The sequence below is a fragment of the Hippichthys cyanospilos genome, chromosome 9 (assembly GCF_059441005.1).
Source record: "Hippichthys cyanospilos isolate Australia breed blue-spotted pipefish chromosome 9, RoL_Hcya_1.0, whole genome shotgun sequence".
In the NCBI taxonomy this organism is placed as follows: Eukaryota; Metazoa; Chordata; class Actinopteri; order Syngnathiformes; family Syngnathidae; genus Hippichthys; species Hippichthys cyanospilos.
In genome coordinates, this window is record NC_142377.1 from 2,212,501 (window position 1) to 2,228,571 (window position 16,071).

General features: G+C 39.5%; 1 protein-coding gene across 3 annotated transcripts in view; it reads right to left on the minus strand.

Moving 5' to 3' along the window:
* The window catches only part of atxn7l2a (ataxin 7 like 2a), a 14,994-nt gene extending 1,040 nt beyond the window's left edge, over nucleotides 1–13,954 (minus strand). Inside the window, exons 1-10 of one of the 3 annotated variants that reach the window (XR_015866675.1) lie at nucleotides 13,822–13,954; nucleotides 11,261–11,329; nucleotides 9,927–10,260; nucleotides 8,623–8,873; nucleotides 8,394–8,476; nucleotides 5,965–6,176; nucleotides 3,840–4,020; nucleotides 3,132–3,253; nucleotides 1,969–2,899; nucleotides 904–1,168 (exon numbers count right to left, since the gene is read on the minus strand). Coding sequence is in view for 2 of the 3 variants with exons in the window: in XM_088424193.1 (XP_088280319.1) it covers nucleotides 1,139–1,168; nucleotides 1,969–2,899; nucleotides 3,132–3,253; nucleotides 3,840–4,020; nucleotides 5,965–6,176; nucleotides 8,394–8,476; nucleotides 8,623–8,873; nucleotides 9,927–10,260; nucleotides 11,261–11,329; nucleotides 13,822–13,951 (2,343 nt within the window). In the remaining variant the exon portion in view is untranslated. Of the gene's footprint in view, nucleotides 1,169–1,968; nucleotides 2,900–3,131; nucleotides 3,254–3,839; nucleotides 4,021–5,964; nucleotides 6,177–8,393; nucleotides 8,477–8,622; nucleotides 8,874–9,926; nucleotides 10,261–11,260; nucleotides 11,330–13,821 lie in introns of all 3 variants that reach the window. The other 2 variants (XM_088424193.1, XM_088424194.1) reach the window with 2 other exon arrangements.
* Between the last annotated feature and the right edge of the window lie 2,117 nt (nucleotides 13,955–16,071).

Below are 16,071 nucleotides of genomic sequence, written 5' to 3' on the forward strand. Positions count from 1 at the left end.
CCTGAGAATCTTTTGTTACCTCAGTACTAAGCTAGCGAGCTAGTATGATCATTAACTTTTAATCCATCGAAATCAAGTGAAAAACTACCGTACTGTCTCCTATAGACCAGTGCAAAGCAAGTGGTCCTGGAGATTAAAGTGATTTTAAATGAAAAACGTCCACAGGTTGATCTGGTTATGTTAGCACGCTGATTAATGATAAGTACACTACAAATATGTTTCCAAAAAGTCAACAAGGGCTGGCATCGGCTCCATGTGATAAAATAGCGATCGAGGCACTAGCGTTCAAAGAGTGTGTACTGTATTATTATTCAGAAGCATTTAATCCCAATATAAATATGTCCTTTATGTGTAATGTATAAAGGAAGGGTTACCAACCTTTTTGAACCTAAAGGAACCAATTGGTTCCTGATTGTACAGACCACATCGATATAGCGCTTAAGGTACGTCATTTTTCTAACAAGAACTGTAAAACGCTTCTGGACCATGCCTGAACCTTGTGGCATTAAGTCAAGTCAACATTCAAAGTCTATTTTTTAAAGGCAAAAACAAGTGAAGTTGGATACATTTGGCTAATCCTGCTGTTTAAAATTGATGGCTCTAACTTAGTTGAAGAAGGAATCCATTACCCACAAATGTAAGGTAAATTATGCTAATGATATCATTTAATGAGCTCTTTTTTTTTTTGTTAAATTGTATTGCAACACTTATGGCCTGCCTTTGAAACTAAGTATTGGTGGGTGCAAACATTAATGGGCACAGGTGGTGGCGATGTACTACTGCAAAAAAGTAATAGACCCAAGGCGGCAGCTGGAGCCGCACAAACCACCACTATTCATCAATGGGACAGCAGTGGAGAGAGCGAAAGCTTACGGCACCTACGTACATCAGCGACGATCTCACCTGGTCCCACAACACTCGACAGATCATCAAGTCCCAACAGAGACTGTACTTTCTGAGGAGATTGAAGAAATTTGGCATGCCAGCAAAGATTCTGAACAACTTCTACAGATGTACAATCCAAAGTATCCTCTCCACCTCCATCACAGTCTGGTACCGCAACTGTACAGCACAAGACAGGAAGGCTCTCCAGCGTGTGATCAAGACCTCACAGCGCATCTGTGGAGCAGCCTTCCCTTCACTGCAGGACATTTACCACACCAGGGTTCTGCGGAGGACACACAACCTCATCAGGGACAATACTCACCCACAACACAATCTGTTTGAACTGCTGCCATCAGGCAGACGCTAGAGGAACCTGAGGAACAGGACTGCCCGGCTGGCAAAACCCTTCTACCCACGGGCCACCCAGATCATGAACAAATCCCTCACGCACTAATCTGCCTCATCACCAGCCATTTTACCGCAGGCACGAATGCACCTTACAACCCTGCACAGTGCAGGAAAGCTGCAAAATATCATGTTTGTATCTTCCTCAGAGGTACAGTAAACATTTCTCAGCTCAATCTACTCCGTAATATGCTCAGACTGTAAGTCTATTCATGTATTAGTAGTTCAGTATTACTGCCCTTACTGCGTTATTACTGTTCTTTTTTTTTTCTTCCTACCTTATTGCTCGATTATGGAATGTAGTCTGCTCGGGGAAGTGAACAGAATAAGAATTTTATTGTTGAGTATTACTATGCATATGACAATTAAACTCTTGAAAACTTAATAAATTAGCAAATTAGAGTAGCAAATGACCACAATAATGGGGAGGTGTCTTGATGCTACTCAATGAAGATGGTGTTATGATTTCATGAAAAGTAGTGCTTTTGGAGACATGTGGAATCATACAATGATGACACACAACAAACGACAAAGCACGCACACACACGCATGCATGCATGCATGCACACACACACGTACACATGGTTAGTCCTTTACTCTTTTCAATTCCCTGCTCTAAGACCGTGCGTATTGAAACAAATGTTTGTGCGTGTGCACAGCCTGCGAGTCAAAACTCACCTTCTGTGTGCCCAGCTTCTTGTCCACACACCCAGCCAGGCCTACACTCTTACTGTCCTTCCATGGGTAGAAGTTAGAGCGAGGAGAGGAGGAAGAAGGAGAGGTCGAGGAGGAGGAGGAGGAAGAGGGTAGGCGGTGTGTTGTGGGCAAGTGTTCCTCAACGCCACCCCCCTTACGTTTCTTGATCAAACCCTGGTGCTCGAATGCCCGCCCACTACCCTGACTGAGTAGTCCCGAGTCCCCAATTGTATTTCGACAAAAGGAATTGGTCTCTGGTGGTGACGAAAGAGCCAACGTAGGATGAGTCCGTCTGTAGGCCCACACTGTCTTTACAGCTGGTGAAGGTGACTCTGCAGAGGACTGGGAGTGGGGTTTGCTCCCGGGTGAGAGCGTACCATTAGTCTGTCCGTGGGGAAGAGGTGAGAGAATGTGGGCTTTCGAGGAGGATGGGACTGGAGAGGGGGAAAAGGCTACGGAGGGTGGGCGGCCCCGGTCGTGTAGAGTAACGCAGTTCCTGTTGGGCCCAGAATGCTCCCCTTCCTGGGACGGGGCTTTTCGTTTGCGGACTGCTGCAGCAGCCGCCACGTCCTCTCGCAGCTTCAGCAATTGCTTGCTGGGACGCCCAACTGGGTTCTTGGGCCGTCCTGTGCCCCCGTGATGCACATCCAAGGGATTAGCTGGAGACGGTAAGTGACTGCTGCTTCCGAAGTTCTCTGATGGTATGGCCGTTGAGTGTCTCCCAGGACCACAACTCGAAGATGAGGATGACCACACAGTTTTGTAGGAGGACTTCATATGACCGGCCGAGCGGACTTTAGAATGTAACAGTGAGGAGGTGGAAGATGCGCTGGTTATCGAGGTGGGAGACGATGAGGTGACAATCTTGGCTGAGGGAATAGGACACTGATAGTTGGTGGCTTGAGGTATTTTCCTGAATTTAAAGAAAATTGTACATTAGTTAATATGACTAGATCATGGAAATATATATCGAATAAGTGCTCTAAAAATACTGCATCCATGTGAAAATGTCAGGAAATTCACATGTATAAAAATGTTCCCAAAGATGCGGGGTGGCCAGGTGTGGCCATGGCTACCAAGTAACTGTGCCTGATCGGACACATTAAAGTAAACACACATAAATTAAAAATTTGAGAAAAACCTACTTCCAAAAATGGGCGCTGATGTGCTGTTCCAGCATACTGCTAAAAGCTGACCTCAGGTGGTGAAGCCTTCTGTCAAATGTATAGATGCCATGGCCCAACATGATGCCGCTGAATGAACACATCTGGAGAGAGTAAATGCAATGTTTCTAATTTACACAAAAAAGGCAGCATCTAAGAACATCATTTTGGTTCATCATTGTGTCAATGCTGAAAAAGTGATCCAACATCTGTACTTTGTGCTAAAATCCACATATAACTGACAATCCATAAAAAGGCATTGAGTGTTCTGGACGGTGAAGAAAAAAAAAAAAAAAACGTTTTAAGGCTGAAAATGTTCTTGCAGCTAAGCATTCTATAAAAATGGACTGGGTGAGAGAGAAGGGATTTGTTGGAGATGAAATGAAAAAAAAAATGTAGAATGATGTGTATGCAAGGGTCTGCGTTAATGCCAAAATTTTGGCTTATGTTCTTTCCATTGCTTATGAATTTAAGTTACTTCTCATTTAGAATCCATAGCTGGCACCATTAGCTGCTGTAACAGAAGATGCGGTTGAGGACTGTGTATATAAGAATTTCTGACATTTTCGTGACTGCAATATTGAACCTATGGACTAAGAATTACATTCATATGAGAGCGAATACTTTTGGCAACATATTACATACTGAGAAATGAAATCCTCAATGTCAATAATCGAAAGAAATGCTTACTGCTAATGGTCTCGGGTGTGCAGCAGAAAACGAGAACTGAACGGGGTCCTCTGCTCCTTCTGTCTCACTTTCATCACTGGAAATTGTTCCATGGACAAGTGGAGAGGGGCATCGCAAGCTTCCTTCATCCTGTACTTGTCTGTCATCCTCTGGGGTGCTCTCTAAAAGACCTGTAGAGCGACTGTAAAAAAATGAACCGGTTACTTAAAGGGGTAGTACAATAACAGATTCAATAAAATGAAAATGACTATACCACAGTTAATAGAAAAACATAAAAAAAAAATTCTGTCTTGATAATTAGGGAAACCACCATTTTCAAAGTATTAAAGTTGCCTTGCTATCGTTGTGACCTTGTTCCACTGCAAATAGAGCCATTCTGCTTAAAATGTTATTTTTCTCTATGTGCCACAACAAAATCACTCAACTTCCGCAGTTTGTTACGCTGCTAATTGGGTGACTGTATTCATGCTACTGGCACCTACAGTAATTGGCTATAACCCAAGTGACAATGTGATCAACTAAAGAAATGTGTTGCTAATTCAGAGCACAGGTGAGTTCTTGCATATAAAGGCAAAGTAAGAAAAGTTTCTGCCTAATAACTTCAGATTACAAGATAAGGTGCTAAAAAACCATTACAAACCAGCAAAGAGATATTTGAAGCCACTGGTGCCTGTGAAGTGCCATGTACCTCAAGGTGTAGGATGATCAAAAAGTTTGCTAGTGTTCTTAAAGCTAATATTGAGCCACCTCTGAACAACGCTCAAAAACAATTGCAGTAGGCTCAGCAATACATGAAGACTAATTTTCAAACAATTTCGTTTACAGATGAGTGTCGTGCAACATTAGATGGCCCAGATGGCTGGAGCAATGAATGCTTGGTAATTGCCCAATGAAGCTGTGATGGCACCAAGGGGGTGGGGGTATCATGCTTTGTCCTGGAATCAAGGGGAGAGAGCTCTTTGGTCCTTGTAGAATGCCTGAGAGTGTGAAAATGACCTTCGCAAAGTACTGTATTTTCCGTACTATCAGGCGCACCTAAAAGTCTTTTTTTTTTAAAAAAAAGCTGATGGTGCGCCTTATAATCCGGTGCGCCTTATATATGGATCAATATTAAGATTAGGATTTGTATATGGGGAATGAACTGATGAAGTAAGCTTTACCTGTTTCTTTTGTGTGGTTACAGTTGAACAAGGTTAGTCAAATTGACATTGAGTTATTATGCTAGAGTTTTGAGTTATTGAGTTATTATTGTTATTACTTTGAGTATTACTATATTGTGACTGCACTGGAGGAAAAGTTCCCTGATATAAATGTTGCACTACATATTATACCTTGCTGTTAAAAGATAAACTGTCACGGAAATACTAATAAAATAAAACATAAGACAGTTATTCATTTTGGGAGTGAATGGAGTTGTCAGAAAGCTGGTTTGTAATCTACTAATAAAGTTTGACTGCTTCTACTGTTGCGCCTTATAATGTGGTGCGCCTTATATATGGAAAAACTTTTAAACTGTCATTAATTGAGGATACGCCTTATTATCCAGTGTGCCTTATAGACCGGAAAATACGGTATGTGGTTTCTGACTGACCACTTTCTTCCCTGGTACAAAAGGACAAACTTTAGACAAAAATTATTTTCCATGAAATTCATGAAAATTTGAGTATAATGTACTTAACAATTTTAAACATATTGTAAATACTGTCCAATTAGTGAACAAATAATTTCTCAATGGACAATTGTGTTACTGTGAACTACTACTGTCAAGTACTGTGCATTGCTGCAGCTGTAATATAGTTTTGGTGTTGTAGGAATGTAAACACTGGATGGACACTAACGGTCGAGCATGGTATACCGGATGCCTCATAAGTCTGTCACTTCAACTACTGTTGGAGATATGAACATCGAACTTATATTTCCTGAAAGCTACTGATCTTGGGTTTTTGTATAAGCAGTGTGAACACACGCACAACTGATCATGATATTTTTAGTGCCTGTTGAAAATGTAATTCCACCCCCACGAAAGAACTGCTAAGGAAAAAAAAAAAAAAAAAAAATGTCTAAAAAGATTTGTAGACTGCTGCCCTGGGTACATTGCATCATTTGCAAGCCAACTAAAGCTAACCTGAAAGAAGGGAGGCTGGCCAAAGGTTTACAGCAGTGCGGAGCCCCATCTTGTTCCCTGGGTGCCTCTGGGCTAGGGGATTGTCCAGAGGAGAAACTACCCTCCAGCGATTGCGCCCCCTTCTCACGAACCTTTGTCTTGAGTTTAGCCACTAACTGGTCAAAGTTTTTACTGCGTCCCAGTACCTTCCTCCGCTGGTGGATGGAATGGATCTGAAGAAAAGGACACATGTAGTAAGTCACCTTTGAACACTTACTGACGTTACATTAATGATTCAGAGGAGGTGTATTTGAAAGTATTGCATTGAAAGTATTTGAATGACTAAGCGGAGAGTTGATTTTAAAAGGATAAGGGGAAAAAAGACCTGCAATAAAAGTACATAAATGAAATGTAAAAAAAAAAAAAAAAAAAAAGCAATGCAAAAAACAATATTTTATTTTGTACTGAACGACCACGTTATCAGATTCAAGGTTCACAATTAACTTATACTGTTTGTTCATTCATTCCCTGTAGAAGAGAAAATTCAAAACAAACAAACAGAAAAAGGATAAGCAGGTTTAAGATTAGAATTCATTTCCTGTGCTTCTCAATCTCACAGTCCTTTTCCTATTAATCAGAACATTCTATCTCATATAGATTGATTTGGCCTGACATTCGCTTTCTGCGCCACAAACATCAAGAGCCAGATTACCGTATAACTCCAAGTACAAGTAGAGTACCCCCCCGCCCCTCCTCATTTTCTATCCCCATATTAGGTCGGACTTATAAGGACATAACTCAAAACATACCAATCTTTTCCAGATATTTGTGTTTGAAGAACATTAATTCTAATGTTAATCATAAGACTTTACAGCTTTTTGATACAAACACATGGAATGAACCTTCCTGTCCTATAATCCATATAACAAATGATTATATATACCTCTAATTCGATATAGTATGCATTTGTTTTAGATCGTTTGCACAGAACATTTCAAAAATGCACTTTTCTCAAGCGTCATGTAATTGCCTCTTTGTTGTTGAAAACAAGGCTGCGTGGCGATTTTTTTTCCAGCGGACTATGACGCATTATGAAAAGGAAAAGACAGGTTGACTTGTCTCCTTCAGCCCTTAGGTGTGTGCTTGAATCTAGCAAGGATGTCAGCAGGTGGGGCAACAGAAGTAAACATTCCATGCTAGAATCGCACAACAGTCGTCACTTGGGTAAAGAGCATGTTTGAATGAGGATGTTTGAACAATTGATGAGGAGATAGGAGAGGACATCTGGAAGTTAAATGGGAAGAGCTTTTGGCGTGTCAGATAGTGATGATGACTTTAAGGGATTTTGACAAATTAATATTCAGCTGTGTAAAAAAATAAAGCATTGAAAGGAACTTCAAATCATTTTATTGTTGCAACATTAGTTCCAGCATTTGTGTCTATTTTTGTCTCATGATTTGCTCCAATTCTGATTTTTGATAATATACAATTTCATTCAGAATCTTTTTTTTGATGAACAATGATTTCTGCACCAATCTATAGCTGTGCGAAAAATTGTAATGAGCTATTCCAGGCTGCTTTGCAAGACAACAACAACAACAACGTATGAACAACAACTACTACTCTATTTTATGTTGATCCACCGATATATGAACCACTAGAATGGAAGACGGGGAAGCCTTCTTGTTGTATCTGGTATTGTAGACCAATGAAACTTACTGGATTTTTTTTTTTTTTTTTTTTTTGCAATTGAATAAAATTTGAAAGTGTTTTAACCCCTATTATACTTCTTGCAATATGTGAGCTGGAATAGATTGATACATTGTTTAGACATTTCCAGTTATTAACATTTAATGCATAGATTTAATTTTTATTCCTGTGTGAGTTTAAAATGTCTGAGTACATTTGAATGCACCATGTAGTTAGCAGCTAGCACCAATGTTGTAGACTTGTGCCATATCGTATATTGACAGTGTAATTTACCGGTTTGTTCATGTCCTTAACGATTGAATATGATTTTTTCAGAGTGGTGCGTCGAAGTTGGTAGAAATGTAACATGATGGCAATAAAAACTGAGTCGCAAGGATGAGTAAACCTAGCTCCTAGCAATTGCAGCTGCAATGGCCAACTTCGTAATAAAACATTCCTTTGACGGCCATGTGTTTATTTTGAAACTGGCCTTGGCAGCACGCTGCTAGTGTGACGTAAATTTGTTGCCTCTTCGTTGGCAGTGTGCGCTCGATGCAGTTACACGGAAGCCGTCGGGAGGCTCATTTTTGTTTTTAAATGTACAAAACTGATTTTCGGACATTTTAAATCGCTTCTGAATTGTAGTAATTGAGAATCTTAAGAATATTCTTCTGTGACTTGAAGACCAGCTCAGAAAAAAAAGGAGAAACTAAAAAATCTGTGAGACAAAATGTGTGACTCCATGTAGGTTTGGTGCTTACATTGCAGGTCAGGAGACGAGTGCAGACTTTCTTCCTATCAGGATCAAGGACACCACAGTGTTTGTCCAAGTCACACTCTCTTTCTAGAAACAAAGACAACCATATCTAACATCACACATCTACTCAATGCTGAGCATATGTCATCACAAAAAAACTATTAAACTGTTATAATAATAATAACAAATGGCACGATATGCATGTAGCAGACCCTAAGATCCCCAGCACTTACTGGAGGCCACTTTGTTATATGGTCTCGGAATACGGTGGCTTTGGACCACTGAGGCTGGAGTAGAATCTTTTCTTTGGAAGGCTGGCCTCTCAGTGGGTGAAGGCCTACTCGGTGGGGTGCCTCCCTGCAGCCATGGGGGGTCTCTGATGGATGAAGGTGGTGAACCAACGGGAAGCTCCAGAGGCGGTGGCTGCTTGAATACCGATGAATCTGTGTGGCTGTTGTGGGATGATTTCTCCAGTGGACAATGTCTGTTGATGAAAAATAAGTGAAATAAATAAGTAAATAAATAAGTTTACAATGTTTCTTTATGCATATACAGTAAAACTCATCTACACCGAAAACCGCATGTGCAAAAATAGTCCTTAGTGTGAAAGAAAACAAAAATCCATGCATTGAAGGCTTTCCCTCTTTCTTACTCTCCTATACAATGAAAAATCCCCCTGTTGCATAACATGAAATGTTTTTTTTCCTGCATTTGGCTTGCACTGAAATTCACCTAAGACGAAAACAAGCCTGCAGCAAAAGTCTAGCTTAGTTTATGCTTGATGCGCCGGCACACATTTTGCAGCACTTTATACTCGATGCGAATGAAGCAAAGTCAACGATATTACGCAAGAAATTTATTTAAGTACGAAAATGAATGCTTATTGTTGATTTGGCAATTTCTTTTCTTTCTTTTTTCTCTGGGTTAGGATAATATACCAGTTTAATAGTTTTTTTTGTGATGGTTTCAATGTTGGATGGTTTTGTCTTCAATTTCAGTCAGATTGTAGACTGCACAACATTGTTTTTTTATGTTTATGTCAGAGAGATAGATTTGTTATAATGAAAAGTCCCCTGTTATAAAAAAATATTTGGCTGCATACATGATTTTGTTCAAGAAAAGTTCAACTGTAATAAAACTCTGTGTAATTCAAATCCTGAGGGCATATTCACAACTTTTAAAATAATATATGTATTGTATTTGGTCACACAGAGCTACTTCAAAGTTGTTCAAGTGTTTGTCAGTAATTTAATAAAATGAATGACATTACAACTGGCACAGCAACAGGACTTCAACAGAATTCTTTGGTGGGTATTTAAAGGGAAATATGTTTGTTTTTTGTTTTTTTTTTTGTTTTTTTTTAATGGGAACTGGGGTTTAATCAATGTGGAAGGACAAGCAGGACTCAATTAGGCCCTTAAGGTGAATGTGGAACTGAATTGAAACTTTGAACATGACAAACTCAATCTCAATCTTAATCTTACAGTAATGAAAAAATATCAAATCACTACTGATTACGTATGCCGCCCATCCTGACCTTGCTCCATCCTTTGTGGTTTTGGCAGGTTTGTGCTGGGGTGGTGTAGAAGGGGCTTGTAGGGGTGGTTTTAGTGACCCGCCGCCTTGGCCTCGACCATCCCACATTGAAGTGGAAATGGAATTGATCCCCTGAGAAGGAGAATGACTGTGATGGTTCCTCTGCTGGGGCTGGTGAGACGGGGAACGTAGTCGGGCATAAAGTTTGGCCAAAGGACCATGTCTCCTTTCGCAGTGCTTCTCGAACGCCGGTGGCTTCACTACTTGTCCACAGTGACTACACACCACAAGGTAGAAGTCATCATAGCCAGGATACAGCCCGAAGATTGACATGTCTGATCGAAGAACCGAAAAGACTGTTAAGAGGAAAATATAGCAAATGTGCTTCTATTCCACTAAAGAAGATTACCATAATGACTTCAAATAATGACTACAAATCCAAATTCATTTTAACTGTTTACTGGGCACAGCAGCCACTTTTGGCCAATAGTCTAAACAGGCAAAACAGCCAAAAGCAGCCCTAACAGCCATTGCTTAAATTTTAACGTAACGCTAAATTTCTCTAAAATCCTGAAAATTATTGCGTCTTTTGGACTTAAAAATAGAAAAACGTGTGATGAGAAAATCTTGTGAGATCAAAGCGAATATCAATGATTAACTCTGAGCATGTGTTTTTAGTGGCTGGAGATACACATAAATATCAATATACAGTCCAACGTGTGACATCACAAGACACATCAGAACATGTTAGTGTACCTCAATGCAGTGAGAATTAAGCCTAATGCTTTTTGATATTTGATATAAAAAACACTAACAAAACAAATTTAATTATGCTGAAATGCATAATTTATGCATTTTAGTGTTAAGTGTTTTTTTTTTTTTTTTTACACTTATGCAGTACTATTAAGACAAAAATGACAAATCATTTTTGAACACCTATGTGCAATTCAAACAAAGTGTTTGACTAATCTTAAACCATATCATTCTTCATTTTGTGGGCATGAATACAAAATGCATTAGATTGGCAAAATGTATACTGTAAGGTGACATGTCATCTCCAATGCTTGTTGTTCCCGACAAATTAGAATTGCAAGTTGTGATTACCTATCTTTTACATGATATGATTCTTGTTGGCATAATGACCTAATAAAATACAGAACATGTGTAACCACAACACACATGCTGTATATTGCAGATAATAATCATACTATCAAAGTTGTTAAAAGCAGAAGCATCACATCACAAAGCTGCTGTTGATATAAAAACACAACAGATGACAAAAATAACAGCAATGCTTAGTTTTCAAAAGTTTAAAACAACTGATGCCAGACTTACCCTCCTTGCTAAGTGACATGGCCTCTACAGCCTTTTTGCCATTTTTATTGCAGTCATCCACATCAGCGCCTAAAACAACACGTTAAGAACACTTTATTTATTTTTTAATTCACCTGTGGGAAGTGTGGCATCATATAATGTTGTACATTAGACAATTTGGAAAACATGGATCTGTTTAACCCTTGGGAGAAATATTTACCCAACTAGGGCTTTTAGAAAGCATACAAAAAAAGACTAGGAGGCTAAAATATTGAGATTATCAAAAAATGTTGACTTTCAATATGTCGTACTGCTGTCCCCTCTAAATGCTTGCAAATGGGAGGTCAATTTGGTACTTCCTGCAGATGTCAAATTTAGCAAATGGCAGGCTCATTTACTGGCATTAAAAATCCTTTCAATGGCAACTCGCGAACAAAGTGCAAAAGAAATGTTTGTCTTGATCACAAAGCAAAGTTCTTGCTGTTCATTCTGGGACTTGTAGTTGACAAAAAGGCTTGGATACAAAAACTAAATGTTGCGAGAAAGCTTTTATTTTGCTGCAGGGAAGTGTTTTATTTCATGCAACGCATAACATTAAATCCGCAATTAGCATTGCCTTGGTATATATATATATATATATATATATATATATATATATATATATATATATATATATATATATATATATATGTAGCTAATGTGACTGAACATTCTGAGGGGTTGAGAGGTAAAATGTACAGTGGACACCTGGGTTACGGGGTCAATGGCGTTTGTTCTTTTCACGTTACAATGCAGACTACTGAGTCTTTTCATCCCCTCTTTAAGGCATTTATCCCGTTTTACGATTAACATCAACATGACCTGTCAAGACCTGTGGGGTTGGTTGTGTTTGTTGTTTTGCATCCCTCTTGAAGCGTTTTTAGGTAATTGCTCTTATTTTCTGTTGGCGTAAAAACTGCCTGTGCCGCAACGCATCACTACAATGCTGGTCTGCAATTGGTCAGCGTCTCGACTCCCTAAGATACTGGTCTACTATTGGTCAGTGTGACAGTGTCTCACACAGGGTTACAAAGATGGATTGATCTCGTTTGAGAGTGCTTTCGATATCTTATTTTTTATGCATTTTAGTGCTTAAATCAAACTTGAATAGGTTATCCATGGGTCCCAAGATTACTAGTGATGTTAAAGAAAGAAAAGATTTATATGCAAACGAAGCTGGAGATAATCAAGAAATACGAAGAAAGCTAAGATAGCCTAGCCTAGGCGAGGGGAAATGGCCGTAATGAGCGTCACTCAAAGATAAATAAATCCTTTATATATATATTTTTTTTTAATTTATGATTACCGGTATGTTTAATTGTATGCATCTATATTATATATAAGTTGCACTTACTATACTATTGATACCAATTTTTAATATGGATATACAACTTTTGTTTTTACACGCATTAGCTAATTAAGATAGGTTTGGACTGGTGAATTTGCATTACTATCCCAACCGTGGAATGGAATAATCTCGTAAACCGGGGGCCCACTGTATTTATATTTGACAATGTTAGGACACTTTCAAAGTCTGCCCAAGTTGGGTGATAATAAGGCCAGTTCAGTGAAAAATAATCAGAAAATTGTAAGTTGTTAGCTACTTAAGCATAAATTCAGAAATGAATGACCTTAAACTAAGTTGAACAGACTGAGCCGGTAAATAAGCCATTCCATGCGCTAGTCAATCATGTAATGACCTACGTCAACACTGTAGTGCAACTAGAAGGAAAATTGTTGTATTTGGTGAGATGCTACTTAGGCAGACTTTATTGGGGAGTTGTGAGCAGAGTTGCAACTGGATGAATGCCAGACAATGGGTGAGCGCACATAATGAAATCTGGGAAGGGCCAACTATTTTGGATAAGAAATGTCAGACGATTGCCTCAGGCGCGCAAATGGTGAACGTTCGTAGTACATTGGAGGTGGAGGCTATTCGCGAAATAAATCGGGGTCAAGTCCTAAATCAGGCGCAAAGAATGAGTGGCGTTTCAGATTGAGGCAACCACTGGGCCATTTACATGGTGCTAACGGCATCAAGACTCCTCCTCATTCACCGATGTCTACGCTCAGTACCCTCCAGCCACTAGCTGGCATGCTAAAGCGAACTATACAGCCATCAAAGAATTGTGTCTCGCTTAAGCGACATAGCCTATAGCCTCGCTTCTCGCGACGAGAAGTTACACACACCGTCTTCCATACTAGCCTCACTGCTCTGATGTCACCGCTGCCCGTCGCGTTTCAGTAAAATTGGCCACATCCGACAAGCACAAGCTACACGAGTTCTGACAGAGGTCCAACACCATTAAACTGATTAGAATGGGCCCAGTAGTTATTGGTGGGGTCCTTTTTTTCCCCCCATGACAAATGCAGATGAACCTAGTGTAGAGCAACATGTTATCCATCCAGCGCTAGGACCCGGCAGGGTCTTTGTTTGGGTAACATGGTTAGCTTTGCCCTACGTTTACACGAAAATAAAGCCTAGGCTTTTTGACTTAAATAGATTCGTAGCAGCCAGTTGCGGAGTCGTTACGCTTTCTTACCAACAGGTGTTGTCAAGTTGGCCCACTCGGTCCAAGCAGTCCAGCTTTGACCCACGAAATCATCGAGGCTAGGCACCCGCCGATCTAGAGCAGCCATTACTTTCACTGCGCGTTCACGCACCGCCATCATCACTGCGCGGCAAACCACTTACGTCATAAGACGCGCTCTCGACGGGCTAGGAACTTGTCGCGTGAGTGTTTCAGGAAACGGAAAACAACCTCAGACACCATGAATGTTTGCAAGTCTTCGAAGTCATGTGCCTTTCTCCTTTCAACATAAACGCAAGATTTCTGTTCTTCGAAGATGATAAAACTAAATGACTTGGGACTCAACGTTACTGGGAATGGTCCATAGTTGACAGGGTCAAACCTCAAGGCTGGTGGGACCAAATCCGGTCAGCCACATGATTTTGTGGCCCGTGAAATGCTAATTACGACTAAGATTCTAACTAAAATACTAAATTTGCAAGTTGTCTTCAACTTTAAAAAGTTTTTAGGAAGCAACAAGCATTTTTGTTACCAACCATTCTTTTTAAGTTTTTGCTGTCCTCTGATTTCAAAATTAAGTAAATGTGTGCGAATCACAAGTTAAATTGATTTGACTTCACAGCCGTAACGGCCCTCAGACAAACTAGAAGTCGTCTTGCCATCTTCAGTAGCTTGGTTATCAAACAAAATCAAGATAGAAAGTATATAATTTAAATCTCCAACCACGTGAGCTTTATGCCACAACTTCCTTTGATATAGTAATTATATTTGTATGCAAAATAAAACTATTATGAATATTTATATTGTTATGCAAAATAAACTGGGCACAGAGGCTGCTTTCGGCCTATAGTCTGAACAGGCAAAACGACCTTTATTAGGCACACATTTTTATTTTTAAGTCCTAAACAGGGAAGCATTTTCAGGATTTTTGAGAAATTTAGGGGTACGTTAGAATTTACGCAATGGCTGTCACGGGCACGTTCAGCCGTTTTACCTGTTTAGGGTTCGGCCGCAATCCTTTCATCTGTTTTGCCAGTTTATGGTTAGGGCACAATCTTTAATTCATAATTTAACTCTTTCTTTTTTTTTAATGCGTTTTAAGTCTTTTTTTTCATCCAAAAATGAGCCGACTTCCGTCCGTTCAAGGTAAAAATGCGATAGGAGTGGAACGAATGGATCTTAGCATGTGAGGGGGGTGGGGAACACAGCGAAGGGCAACTTTTCACCCTCTGATCTTATCACAGTTGTCACTCGGGTCAAATAAAGCTTCAACAAAGTATTTCTGGAGACCTCCATTTCAAACGAAAAGGATGAACGGGGATGTTTGAACAATTATGAGGACAAAGAAGAGCACGTCTTGGCAGTTATATCCATTCATTGAAATGGGAGGAGCTATTTAGCGTGCCAGATAATGATTTTTTTTTCACATTAAAAAACACATGTAACATGGCGGTCACGTCTGACTTTAGTGTCGTTAGCACTTAAGCAATGACATCACACAGGAAGCACGCCGGATCACCCCAAACTAAAATGAACTTAGATGCTCAAAATAGGACTAAAAATGAATATTATTGCTCTTGTGGAAATGTATAGGATTCCTGGATCACTGGAAATGTAAAATAAAAATATACAACTTAAACGTCCTAAATCTCCACACTCATCATCAACACACCAGCACAATCTCAAGGCAAACAGGTGAACCACATTCTTATTGTAAATTGCTACAATTATGATGATTAATTCAAAGCGTTTAGGAACATTTTTCAATTTTCTTTACATGATATATTTTGATCATTATGCACTAATGTAATTCTAATATGTATTTTGTTACCATTTGCATGGAATTGCTAAGGCTATTTACATGTAAAAAGTGGCTCTACTCATGAACACTTTCGTAACTAATTTTGTAAGTAGAAATACCACTGCATATGTAACTGTGGAGACTATAAAATATCACGATCTATTTATTAACATTTATTCTACTTGACCACCTCCTGTTTATGACCAAATAAATGACTAAGCAAGTTTGTTCTTTAAATGGTGATCAGTCACAGGCTACTTGACGTGAACACAACTTGGCTCTTCCTAATCCCTCTAAGTGGTTAAGCCCCGCCATCTTGTCTCACCCACGCTTAAACATATGCGTCAAACAGTAGTGTATACCTCAACTCTTTAATTAACAATCAGACAGCTCAGTGTATATGTGACTTTCAATTATTAGTAGTTCAAAACAGGTGAAGGTGGACCGAGTACAAACACACA